The sequence below is a fragment of the Callorhinus ursinus genome, unplaced genomic scaffold (genome assembly GCF_003265705.2).
Source record: "Callorhinus ursinus isolate GAN/ISIS: 27379988/994484 unplaced genomic scaffold, GSC_fseal_2.0 scaffold4, whole genome shotgun sequence".
In the NCBI taxonomy this organism is placed as follows: Eukaryota; Metazoa; Chordata; class Mammalia; order Carnivora; family Otariidae; genus Callorhinus; species Callorhinus ursinus.
In genome coordinates this window covers 58,980,558-58,994,359 of record NW_027397066.1, presented here as the reverse complement: position 1 = coordinate 58,994,359, position 13,802 = coordinate 58,980,558, and the positions used below count along the sequence as shown (strand labels likewise).

Sequence of the window (13,802 nt, the reverse complement as noted above, 5' to 3'; positions counted from 1 at the left end):
TTCTTTTTTTTAATTTTATTTGAGAGAGCAAGCACAAGCAAGGGGAGGGGCAGAGGGAGAGGAACAAGCAGACTCCATGCTGAGCAGGGAGCCCACCCAGGGTTGGATCCCAGGACCCTGAGATCATCACCTGAGCCAAAGGCTGACACTTAACCAAGCCACCCAGGCACCCCATCAAATTTTATTTTAACATCTCTTTTTACTCTTAAAAATGTGGTTTGGTCAAAAACTTATATATTCCCATTGCCACTAATAAAGTGCAGTCAATTTGACCCCTGAGATATTTTTCACACAAGGCACCCTGTCTACTTGCTCAGGTGTAATTTCCTGAATAGGTAATGTTGCAAGTGACCCCCAAAGAAGGCAGGACAAAGAGCTCTCCCTTTCAGTATTCTCCTCCCATTGCTGGGCTGGCATTAAATGTTGCTTCATTAAAAAGCAATAAATCACAGTGGGGGTGGGGGTGGTCAGTAGTAGGGCAGGATAATACATTACAAATTACTTATCCCCAGCCAGAAGACAGCCCTGGTTCACCATTAATAGTGTAAAAGGAGATTTCAAAATCGAGCAAGCAAGCCTAAGTCTCTTTCAAATTGTGTGCAAAGGCTGTAGGGAGGAAATTATGCAGGTCCTCATTGGAGGAACTCTGAACTTTTTGCCAGCTACACACCCTCAGCCTAGATTTAGCCTTACCTTGAATCCCTCATTTGCATATTAACCCAACCAATCTCAGTTAACCTACTTTCAATCCGTTTTGCATTGAGGACCTAAATGAGAACTGCACTTGTGAACTTTAGCCTTTATAATTCTGTCCCCTTTTTGTCTTCCTCATAACAGGAGTCAGATTTCTACCTGAATCTGAGACTCACGTAACTGCTCTGAAAGGAATGCAATTTCCTTATCCACATAATGGGAATGTTCTCTGTTTAACTTACAGAAAGGGATTTGGCTAAAAGTTGACTGGCTGATTTGTAAAAATAGCTCTTTTAAGTGACAGATGGTGACATATCAAATAACCAAGGAGCAATATGAGACCAGAAAGCCATCATTTAGTGTTGCTTCCATGAGCTTGTTTATTTCTCTGTATTTTCCAGGAAATAAACTGTAACCATCCTAACCTATGGTTACTAGAACAAAATGTAGTATTTAATTATCTAAAGCAAAGTAGTAAATAAATCACTACTTTTCTTGGGTATTAAAATACTCCTTTATAAAATAGTAAAATAACAAATAAAATCTACCCATGATCAGCAGTATATTTAATTTGTATACTTGGCATCCCACTTCTGCACCTAGCTTTCAATCTCATTTTCAACCACAACTTTAATTAGGGCTGCAATGGACTGTTTTATGATCTATAAAGATAAAAAAAAGCCTAATACAATCATTAGCAATTCAGATTTCTCTGCAGGTCATACAGCTTAATTGCTGTGTATTTTAGGGCCTCACTTGGAGATTTTGAGTTTGAATTAGTACAACAGAAATGAAACCCCAGGGAACCAGCACAAATTATATACCCAATAAAACCAATTACTAGTACTAGGAAGCCTTTTGAAGTAAATAAATTTTTTGAAAGTGAATGAATACTTAGGAGTGTTAAATTTATGGAATTTTAAAAACATTTCATTTCACATCCTAAATACTACACTTATACCCTATTTTATCAGAAATTATACTTTTGTAAATCAATATAAACAAAACCTAAAAGCAAGTTCTTCTCATTTTGCGTAATTCTGTTATTCAATTTTGCAATTCATCTCTTTCAGGTCCCTAACCTGTAAATTAGAACATCAGTAGCTACTTAAACAACATTCATGCTTTTTTCAGAATCTTAGATGCTAAGTTTTGTACCACAAGAACCCTTGGAGAGCTTCTCAGAACAATCTTTTTGAATGTTTCATACAAAATACACAGGTTTACAAGGAAACCAGTTTTTTTTTAAATATGGCTATCACTTTTGTTTTTAAAGCATTAAAGAACAGCATCTAGTGGCAGGTCTAATAACTACCATAATAAAGTAATGATGAGTGTATATGATGTTTTGAATCTCTGCATCAACTGTAATATTTAAGTATCTGAGGTTTTACTGGCAATATCTCAAATACTGCTAATATTACTGTGCTTTGTTGCCAACATTTACAACTGAAGAAAATGCTAAAATTGTTAGAGGATACAGATCTCCCATCTAAGTTTATGGATCCCCTAAAATCTGTCCATAAAGTCTTAGGTTAAGAAATACCCTTCATGGGACGCCTGGGTGGCTCAGTCGGTTAAGGGTCTGCTTTCGGCTCAGGTCATGATCCCAGGGTCCTGGGATTGAGTCCCACATCTGGCTCCCCGCTCAGCAGGAAGCCTGCTTCTCCCTCTCCCACTCCCCTTGCTTGTGTTCCCTCTCTTGCTGTGTCTCTGTCAAATAAATAAAATCTTTAAAAAAAGAGAGGAAAAAAAAGAAATACCCTTCATTAAGGGAATCTGACAATATAATTTTTAAGATTTATATGCAAAATTAGCTTTCTTGATTCACAAAAGTTCTATGAGATTTAATAAATGTTTTCAAGAAGAGGAACAATAGTGAGATATGTCAATAATTATAAGTTGCTTATAGAGCAAAGCACTGGGTAGATCATTAAGGTTCAAACCCTGTCTTCACCATTTATTTACTGTTAGCCTGGGAAAGTTACTTAGTTTTTCTAAGCTTCAATCACCCAATCTATTAGGAATAGTAATAGTCTACTTCAGCTGTTGTGAGGATAAAAGGATATACTTATGCAAAAAAACCTCAGCAAAGTGCTTAGCACAGAGTAAAGTTCACTGAATACTAGTAAGAATTTATTTTTCAACCACACAAGTGTATTAAAGGCAAGATGATATTCATTAGTTATTCATAAATAACCAAAGTAGGGAGGGGACATTTATTTTTTAATTTTTAAAATTTAAATTCAATTAATTAATGCATTATGTATTATTAGTTTCAGAGGTAGAGGTCAGTGACTCATTGGTCTTATATAATACCCAGTGTTCATTACATCATGTGCCCTCCTTAATACCCATCAACCAGTTACCCCATCGCTCCAGCCCTCTCCCCTCCAGCAACCCTGTTTGTTTCCTATGATTAGGAGTCTCTTATGTTTTGTCTCCCTCTCTGATTTCTTCTTGTTTTATATGACCTCACTCATTTGTGAAATTTAAGAAACAAAACAGAGGATCATAGGGGAAGAGAGGGTCGCCTATTTTAAACTATATATGCCCTAACTTTAGAATTATGAATCTTTAGTCTTTTGGTTCTAGGCACTCTTTATTGTGAGTAATTACAGAAACCTACATAGATCACTGATCATTTTCAGATCATTAAGTGAACAAACCCTGTTGGTATGATGTTGACAAGAACATGACCTAAATCTGAGAGTAAATTATTTCATGTTTTAAGAACTAGACACTGAACAATACCAAGATGGTTATGTAAGTTATGACCAATTGACTTAATGTAATATAATGCAACCAATAAAATATTAGTAAAAACAACAGCAACACAGAAAATGGACATGATGTAATGTTAAGTGGAGCAGCTTGGATAAGCATTCTTGGATAACACCCAACCCTGAGTTCTCTGACACTAATTTAGGTTTAGATTATGTTCCATTCTGACCACAAAATTTTCTATCTTCATTATGACCACAAAGTTTTCTATCTTTTAAGTATTTTTTATCTGGTCCAAAAGGCACCTAATAGCAAATCTCATTTATTATTAATCATTAATTTATCCCACTCACTGACAGTTCAATTTTCTCCCAAATTCCAATCTCTTTAAACCTCCCTCCACAACTTAATCATCTCCAAGCCAAACTATTTTCAAACCTGTCACTGGGCTCCACAGAATTCCAGGAGAGTATATTACCATGGAAAATTATGTGGCATTTTTGTTTTTTCCTGATGTTTTTAATCATCCAATCAAGGTATTAACATGAAAAGATAACATATGAAAAACAAAGATTCAGGTCATAAAGAAACTGCTTAATTATTCCTAACACCATGACTTGAGTAACAAGATCTGAGATTAGTACTAGTCTTTTTTTTTTTAATTTTATGATGTTATGTTAATCACCATACATTACATCCTTAGTTTTTGATGTAGTGTTTCATGATTCATGTTTGCATATAACACCCAGTGCTCCATTCAATACGTGCCCTCTTTAATACCCATCACCAGGCTAACCCATCCCCCCACCCCCTCCCCTCTAGAACCCTCAGTTTATTTCTCAAGAGTCCACAGTCTCTCATGGTTCATCTAATACTAGTCTTTTTTCATCTATTGACCCATTTTAACAGAAAACTTGATTCTGGAGACATTACATTAGAACACATTATTTCTGAACAGCTGGGACACAGACATAAAACTCAGATACAAAAACACTAAGTGGCAAAATATGTAGGTTCTATACTTAAAATGACATTAAGAACTGTTTAGAAATCAACATTGTAGCCAGATAGCTATCTCATTAGATAGGTAAGGCATTAAGATAGGAAAACCACACTATCACATTTCCCAACAAAATATGATTTTGAGAAACTGCTTTTGCTAGTCATCGGAACTAACTCGTATCAGGTTGAAATCAGTCTATGAAAAATCAGCTTTAGTAATGGTCCTAACTGGAGTCTGGGTCCTTCAAGCTTCACATGAGGATAAAAGGATCTTTACATCAAATAACTCTGTTGCAGAGACAGAAATACTGAATGACTACTAGAGGGGAGAGTTTGAATAAAAATGAACAGCCTTACTGAAGAAATCTGGTCTTTTTTCAATTATAAAATTCCAACTACTCCCTCTGCAAGACATGAATAGTTAACTAACATAAATCAGTATTTTTTAATAACTCCAAAATTGTAGTTTTTTGTTTTCTTTTTTTAAATGCTGGTCTAGTTGCAAAAATTACACAGCCATTGTCAATGAGACATAAAGAAAGGTGAGGAGGTTTCCATCAAGAGCTATAGGCCAGACACAAAATTTTACAAATACTAAAAGGCATCATATCAGGAGGAAGGGACAAAGAGAATCTGCCAAATTAACAAGTTTGGGAATCACTTTGCAACAGGATAAACATGGAACAAACGCTTAGGATATCCATTTAATTACTGAAAATAAGTTCAGGTAGGATGCAGCTTTAGGAAGTCCCTGTTGTAGGATACCTGCAAATCTGCTTTGAGCACGGCATTAACGTATAAGGTGTGTAACATCCCCTCCAAATGGGAAATGCTGCTGCCTAGCTCCATACACTGAAAACACTGGGCCAAAGATTCATGTGATATTTATAATCCAGCGACATTTTCATTTGTAAACTCACACAAAAAAGCAAAAATAGTAAAAATTTAATCACTATAATTTTTTTTATTTTTAACTTTTTGGCTATTTAGATAATTCATTTCAAGAAACAATAAGCTGCGGGGCGCCTGGGTGACTCAGTTGGTTAAGCGACTGCCTTCGGCTCAGGTCATGATCCTGGAGTCCCGGGATCGAGTCCCACATCGGGCTCCCTGCTCAGCAGGGAGTGTGCTTCTCCCTCTGACCCTCTTCCCTCTCGTGCTCTCTATCTCTCATTCTCTCTCTCTCAAATAAACAAATAAAATCTTAAAAAAAAAAATAAAATCTTAAAAAAAAACAATAAGCTGCAACAAATATAAGGGCTTATTTATTTCTTTGACAGTAAATATATTTTCTTCCAATTAATAAGATCTAATTTCTCATGAGGAAATAAGAAAAAAACTCACTGTAAATCTTAAAAATGAGAGAAAGCTTAAATGATACATCAACATTTTGTAATTTTCAAATTCTGCCAAAGACTATTTCTTGAAATTCCAATTAAATATTTCATTAAAGTACTTATATGTTCCATTACTATAGGTATCTAGTCAAAAATATGAAAAATAATCAAAAATGCTTTTTCGTTTTTTTTTTAAGGCTCTGACAATAAATCTGTTAATTTAAAAGAGTTTATCAAACTCAAGACAATTTTCAATAAAAATAACACTAAGGCGGGCGCCTGGGTGGCTCAGTCCTTAAGCGTCTGCCTTTGGCTCAGGTCATGACCCCAGGGTCCTGGGATCGAGCCCCGCGTCGGGCTCCCTGCTCCGCGGGAAGCCTGCTTCTCCCTCTCCCACTCCCCCTGCTTGTGTTCCCTTTCTCACTGTGTCTCTCTCTGTCAAATAAATAAAATAAAATCTTTAAAAAAAAAACCAACACTAAGGCTCAATTTCAAGTCAACAGGATTGACGTCTGATTAAACCACATTCACTATGAAGAACTAGACAACTAATGTGTAACTACATTATTTAAAAAGATGACTGAGGATGGGGACAAGTGGGGAGGCAGACAGTGGCGACCTCTGGAAGATGGAATCTCTTCTCTCTGCTGGTCCTAGAAGAGAAAAGAGACACCAATAAGCATCAACACACTGTCCGAGTTCCTCCCCACCCGAGACCCAACAGTCCACAGGTGTTTCTCAACCTGACAGCCAACCTCACCTTTATATGTGGTATTCAGTGCCAAGAGTATGTCAAAAACACCATCCTAACCTAACTTGATTAGCATTGCCTTAAGAAAATAAAAACTACCAAAAGTATTATTTATTTTTATAGTCATAACCTATATCAAATGGGGCTGAAAGCAGTTGGGTTGAAAGTAATACTTCTTTATATTAAGAACAGCTTTCCAGGGACGCCTGGGTGGCTCAGTCGGTTAAGTATCTGCCTTCAGCTCAGGTCATGATCTCAGGGTCCTGGGATGGAGTCCCGAGTCAGCCTCCCTGCCCAGAAGGAAGCCTGCTCCCCCTCCGCCTGCTGCTACCCCCTGCTTGTTTGCCCACGCTCACGTTCTCTCTCTGACAAATAAATAAATAAAATCTTTTATAAAAAGCTTTCCAAAACAGTTGCATTCATCTTTTAAATTATAAAGAGACCATTAAATACAATTTACAAGATCTGAATTATCCCTTTGCTTGTGCCACGTACGTAGGAGGCAAGTGGCTACCAGGAAATGTTTGGGTTCTAACTGTTGACTCCCATTCAAAGTATATGGAGAGGATGAGGTGATGGGTTCTTTACATCAAGCTGACAAAGGGAAATTCGTCAACTTACACAATCTGGAAAAGGCTATCCTCACTCTGGAAAGAAGCCCTAAAACAACTGAAATCCAAAAAATACTGTTACTATAGTACATTATACCTTTAATTCTGCAATTCAAACAAAATTTTACACAATCTGCTTTTCCTAGATAGTACAGTTGGTTATTCCAAACCAACTGGCAAATTCTTTCAAACACCAGAGAGCTTCATTAACCAGAACTCAGAATCACTTACAGTCTCACATATCTTCGTGCAAGACCTAATCAACAGAAACTACATCTAAAGTAAACCCTATTGGAAATAGGTATCTTTTTATTTTAGTCACTCAAGACTGAGAACTAAATATACATATATAAAATAGGAGCCAACCAATTTAAATTAAATAAGCAGTAGCTATGTTCCCGCTACTGATTATTACTTTCTTCCAGGTACTTGTGCTGCTCACTGGTGATACAAAAAGATGAAAAAGACACAATCTCTGAGCGCGTAGAACTGCAGTGAACACGTGTTACTGGAAGTCCTGAAAGTCTTGAAAACAGAATCTCTTCTGGACTCACTGGCTCTGGGTCAAGGGAATATATTTTTAGATGCTTAGGTTTGAGTTTGCAACTCCAACAAGTAGATGGCGGAAAAGTGAAGAGTTCGGGGCGCCACTGTGCAGAAGTTAAAACCATACCATGTTTTGTCCGTGTAATGTACTAGCCAGCGACGGGGTCCAAAGAGATGCAATGATTCTAAGACTGATTACTTCAATCTTAGATTGAAGAGGTTTGGGAAGAGCCATACAGAAAAAAACTGAGAAATCAAGATTAGTATCTGATTTTGTGAAATCATTACGAATTTTAGAGTTGGAAAAGACCTCAGAATTACCATCAACAAAGGAATTCAGAAATTCAAACACTAGTAAACCATCCAGACAACGCTCACTCCTGTTTACGAAATACAACAATAACCAAAACAAAACCAACTACTTGAAACACGCAGACCACCTGTTTCCACCTCGCCTTTCCTGAGGGCCTCAAATGTCTTCCTAAACCACTCCACTGTACCTCCTGCAAAACAGGAATATTTTGGCGCCAGAGCCCAAAGCAGACCACATCCGGGCTGCCCGAACTGAGGTCGACGCGACCTGCCCGCAAGGCCCGCAAGGCCCAGTTCGAAGCCTAGGCAGGCCCCGCCCCCAGCCGCGCCGCGCCGCGCGGCTGCCCGAGCCTCTGGCCTGACGCGGTTAAGCTCGGCAGGCGCCAGCGGCCCACGCCCCGCCGCCCCTCCCGCAGCCGGCGGCTCCGCACACGTCGGCACCCACACCCGAGAACAGCGAGCGTCCCGGGCGCTCGTACCTCACGCCGCTGCTCCGAAAGCCCCGGAACACGCGCCTGGCTGCTCCCGGGACCCCCGGCAGCACGGCGCTCCCGCCCTGCGCTAGCATGCGGCTCACACAGTCACCAAGAAGGGAGAAGCCGCGGGCCAGCATTGCGATGGCCGCGAATCGCCGGCTTCCGGGCGGAGGCTCCACCTTCGCAGCTGCACACTGAGCTCCGCCCCTACCCGGCCGGGCCGGAGAGCCGGTCCCTCCCGCAGCCGGCTTTGGGCGCCATGCCGGGGCGGGGCCGGGAGCCAAGCTCAGGGCTGGGGGCGGGGTCTACAGGATGCCGGGAGGCGGGGCCAGAAACAGAGCTCTGAGCCGGTCGGGGGCGGGGCCAAAGAAACTCCGGGACTGTTAGGGGCGGGGCCAGGACCTAAGCCCCTGGCTGAGCAAAGGATCGTGGATGGGGAGCGGGACTCCTGGGTGCGGGAAAGGGTGCGTCCCTGAGACTGGCTGTTAGCGGTGTGACTTCTCACCCACCCGATACACCTCTGATCTTCCTACAGTGAGGCCACAGGTAAGGTGTCTAAACTAATCAGTCCAAGCAGCATGCCTCTTTTGACCCCAGCCAGAAATGTCCTGCCACCTCCGATGCTACGTGGAATTGATTTAAAGCCAGAAGCATGTTAACCGCTTCTTTGCTTCCTACACCTTTAGTACCATCTTGGGATACCTGGGAGCTGGAGAGAGAAACAAAGGTGTGAGTGTGAGTGAACTTTAGGATTTCTATGGCTCTACCTTATCTCCCCTTTTGGAAGGGAAAAAATGACCAATGTTTCTTCTTTTCCAGAGTTGATGACCAAGTTAACACAGCTTAGGAGCCTGCATTGTGTGGTGAACTGACAACGAAGGAGGAAGCAAAATATCAACTCCCTCTGAAAAAGTAAAAGTCAGACTGACGATTCACTATGCTGGAATATGTTAAAAGACAAATTGAAGCATATTTTTAAAAATTAAGAGTTTCTTTGAGCAAAAATCAATTTGAATCAGGCAGCATCCAACCTAGCAGATTGAAAAGCTCTCTGAGGAGCTGTACAAAATGAAAGACTTTTCTGGGCAGAAGGGAGGAAAAACAAGAAAGTTACACTAGCAAAAAAGGTGGGTTTGTTATTGCAAAGTTACTTTCCTTTAGGGGATGGCAGGGATCTATCAGTCACAATACCTAACTAGTGCTGATCAGGTGATTCCTGGTTGCTGGTTTAAGATTCCATATCTAGGACAAAGGAAACTAATGGGGAGGAAGAGTTAGGGAGGTCCTTCTAGACAGACTTAAAACCAAATTGACATGAGACGGATTAACAGGAGAAAATCAAATTTAATACCTTATGTACAGGGACTCAGAATCAAATTTAATAGCATACATATGGGGAATCCACACAGACCTGGAAATTCCAAAGACAGGTAACATGATGCTTATATGAGCTAAGGAGAGGGGTAGGGGTCTGAGGATACAAAGGGAGAGAGACCCACTAACAGGAAGGTGAAAGGAGATGTTTGGAAAACAAAGGTGCCCTATTATGCAGATAAGTTTCTTAGGTAAAGAGGAATCTCTATTAATAGCTCTCTTCCTGGTAAAGCAGGCAGTTGAGGGGGAAGTGAAAAACTTTTTCTGAATCTGCTGGGTTGGATTGTTTTTAAGGCAAAATAATGTTCATGCCCAAGTGGCCCATCTTGTGTTGGCCGGCACTTGGCCTCTACGCTCATTAAGTCTCAGTTTGGTGAAGTGGGGCTTAGCATAAGCAACTCCATTTTGGACCTGTTATCTTGGTTTTTTTTACAAATAACAGACACAGATAAGAGACAGATAAAACCAGCTGCGGAGGGGAAAGGAAAGAATATTTCTCTCACGATCAGGCTGCAGCTGTGATTTTCATCACAATCCCTTTGACCACCGCTTTCTTACTTAGAATCCTTGTTCTCTAAAATCATAACTGTCAGAAAATTTGATGTTTAAAAAAAATGAATAAGAATGAAACATCCTATTCTGCATGATCTAAGTCAATTTCAAAAAAGAAGCAGCCTTTATTTCCAACCTACCTAAAAAGCTTCAGATGAGGGATTTCTGAACACATTCCACATCCATCTTACCTTTACCAATTCCAAGGAATAGGCCCCTGGGTCCACTTTGCAGTCCAACCTGATGTTGACCCCTTTACACACAGCTCTTTTCTGCTTTGAGCCTACCAAAATATTGCTTTATGTAAATTTCACCTAACCTCTACCCTTCCCCAAATCTTATAATAACTTTATATCTCTCTAATTGATGAGACACTTCTGGGTTCCTCTGGTATGCAGTCTCATTACAAGGAACCAGTTGTCCTAACATTCGTCTTGCTATAGGTTGGTCCCTGGTAGTTGTAGTCTGATTAGGCTAGGATAGCAGCCAGGAGTGATTACCCTATAGGAAGGATTCCAGCCCAGGAGTAGTTATCAGTCTAGCAACATAGGCAGTATTCTGTGCTCTAGATGGGGGAGGAAGGCATGCCCTTTAGTCCACTTCATTTATATCCCCATTGTACCTAGCATAGCATTGAGCAAAGAGTGGGTGTTCAGTAATTTCTTAAAAAGTAGTTTATGAAGGTTTATAAGGAATCCATTTATACCACCACATTTCAAAACATAACTACATCACTTCAAAGCTTTCTTTAGTCATCTGGCCTTGTGAAGAATATGTAACTGTCTCATATGGAGATACATTGGTCATTGCTCTGCCCTATCCTCTGTCTGAAGCCCCGCATCGGGGCTCTCTGCTCAGTGGGGAGTCTCCTTCCCCCTCTGCCCCATCCCCCACTCATGCTCAGGTGCGCGCTCTCTCTCTCTCTCTCTCTCTCTCTCTCTCAAATAAATAAGTCTTAAAAAAAATGTACAACCAGTTGAACCAAAAGCACTTTTTACTAGTCTATTCATTCCTCCTTATCTACAATTCCACTTCTTTCTTGTATGGGCTGTCTATATGGCCATAAGTCTGTCCCTTCCTCCAGCTGGCAAAATGATGGGGCAGAAATAAAGATTAGGAAACACTAAAAACTATCAAAGGTGAAATGTGTTTTCTTTAAAAGGCTAAAAAATATAATAGTGCATCAGTAAGCCTTGGGACAACTTCAATGCACCAAATATAACTGGAGTTCCCCAAAGAGAAGGGATGGAGAACAAAAATCTTTTTAAAGAAATAACAGCAAAATATTTTCCAAATTTGGTGAAAAGTATAAACCTACAGGTCTAAGAAGCTCAGTGAACCCAAAGCAGAAGAAACATGAAGAAAACTATACCAAATTATATCATAATCAAATTGCTCAAAACCAGTGACAAAGTGAAAACAAATTTTTTAAAGGAGCCAGGAGGAGGAAAAAACACTTTAAGTACAGAGGAATGTAGATAAGAACAGCAGTTTCTCAATAGCTTAACACAGTATTGGAATATAAAACAATATACACAAATCCAAGTTAACAATATGCCCTGTAATAAGTTTTGAAATCAGAAAATGTGAGACCTCCAACTTTGTTCTTTTTTTTTCCCCCAAGATTATTTAGCTATTCAGGGTCCCTTGAGATTCCATATGAATTCGGGGATGGGATTTTCTATTTCTGCAAAAAAAGGTCTGTTAGGACTTTGATAGGCATTTCATTAAATCTAGTGATGTAAACTGCTTTGGGTATATTGGCATCTTAGTAACATTAAGTCTTCTGATCCATGAACACAGGATGTCTTTCCGTTTATCTGTGTCTTTAATTTCTTTCAGCAACATTTTGTAGTTTTCAGTGTATAAGTCCTCCTTGGTTAGGTTTATTACTATGTATTTCATATGAACTTTTATAAATGAAATTATTTTCTTCATTTCCCTTCTGGACTGGTCATTTTTAGCAACTACTTTTGCCATAACAAGTTTCGTTGTCTCTGTCCAGGAGTCTCATGTCTTCTGTAAGTGTTCACCAAACTGTGGAAGGCTAACTTAGCAGAAAGTAGGTAGGGCAAAATTAACTCCCTCAGAAGCTCACAGATGGTCATGATAAGGAATGAAAAGAGGGGATATCACTACAGATGCTAAAGGCATTAAAATGTTAATAAAATAATAATATAAACAGCTTTAATGCAGTATATTTGACTATTAAAATAAAATAGACAGGTTTATTTAAAAACACAAATCATCTAAAACTGACCCCCAAAATTTAAAAATTTAATAACTCTCTATAGATTTTTAAAAACAAATTAGTAATTAATAACCATGTGACAAAGAATCTTCAGGCAGTAGGCTTCACTGATGAATTCTCTCAAACATTTAAGAGAGCAATAATAACAATCTTATGCAAATCTCTCAGACAATAGAAGAAGGAACATTTCCTAACTCACTTTATAAGGCCACCATTGCCCTGATATCAAAACATTACAAGAAAGGTCAACTACAGACCAAGATCCCTCACCAACGTAGTAACAAGAATCGTCAAAACAATAGCAAACTTAATAGCAATATGTATAAATATGTGTAATACATCATGATCAAGAGGGGTTTATTCTGGGAATGTAAGTCTGGTTCAACATTAAATAATCAATGTAATCACCATAGTAACAGATTGAAGAAGAAAAAACAGTGATGATCTCAACAGACATAGAAAAAGTATTTGATAGAATTAAACATTTATTCATGATAAAAGTAACTCTCAGAAAACTGGAAATAGAGGGACATTCATCAAGCTGATAAAGGACATCTAGGAATAACCCACGGCTTACCTTCTACTTCATGATGAAAGACCCCTACGATTAAGAACAAGCCAAAGATGTCTTTTCTCACCATTTCTATTCCATATTGCACTGCTCATCTGGGGCTGACTAAAAGGGGTACAAAAGAACTTTTGAGGTTGATAGAAATGTTCCATATTTTGATTGTGGTATAGTACATGGTCTATACAATTGTGAAACGCATCAAATTACACACTTAAAACAAGTATGTTTTATTTATGTAAATTAAACTGAATCAAAATTGATAAAACACAGGACTGAAACATTTGTTGGTTCTCTTTAGATGTAATCCATATCCCTCTCTAATGAAGAAGCCCCTTTTCTAAGAGTACTGTGTATCACTTTTTCTGTAAGTAATTCAGCCTCTAGAGGGCACCCATATTTCATGAACTCAAAGCTTGGCAATGATTTAAAAAGCACATCATTGACCACTATATCAGACACTAATGATGTACTATACGTTGGCTAACTGAATTGAAAGAAAGAAAGAAAGAAAGAAAGAAAGAAAGAAAGAAAGAAAGAAAGAAAGAAAGAAAGAAAGAAAGAAAGAAAGAAAGAAAGAAAGAAAGAAAGAAAGAAAGAAAGAA

At 39.0% G+C, this 13,802-nt stretch overlaps 1 protein-coding gene and 1 long non-coding RNA gene across 4 annotated transcripts in view; one reads left to right on the top strand and one right to left on the bottom strand.

Annotated features, from left to right (window-relative positions):
- MTHFD2L (methylenetetrahydrofolate dehydrogenase (NADP+ dependent) 2 like) overlaps window positions 1–8,710 on the bottom strand; it is a 135,183-nt gene extending 126,473 nt beyond the window's left edge. For all 3 annotated transcript variants that reach the window (XR_012377945.1, XM_025887712.2, XM_073891789.1), the window contains exon 1: window positions 8,456–8,710. Coding sequence is in view for 2 of the 3 variants with exons in the window: in XM_025887712.2 (XP_025743497.1) it covers window positions 8,456–8,589 (134 nt within the window). In the remaining variant the exon portion in view is untranslated. The remainder of the gene's footprint in view (window positions 1–8,455) is intronic.
- Window positions 8,711–8,876: 166 nt separating this feature from the next.
- Window positions 8,877–9,438, top strand: LOC141372472 (uncharacterized). The gene is made up of 2 exons (XR_012377732.1): window positions 8,877–8,998; window positions 9,272–9,438. It is a non-coding gene; the product is annotated as an uncharacterized lncRNA (long non-coding RNA).
- Window positions 9,439–13,802: the final 4,364 nt, after the last annotated feature.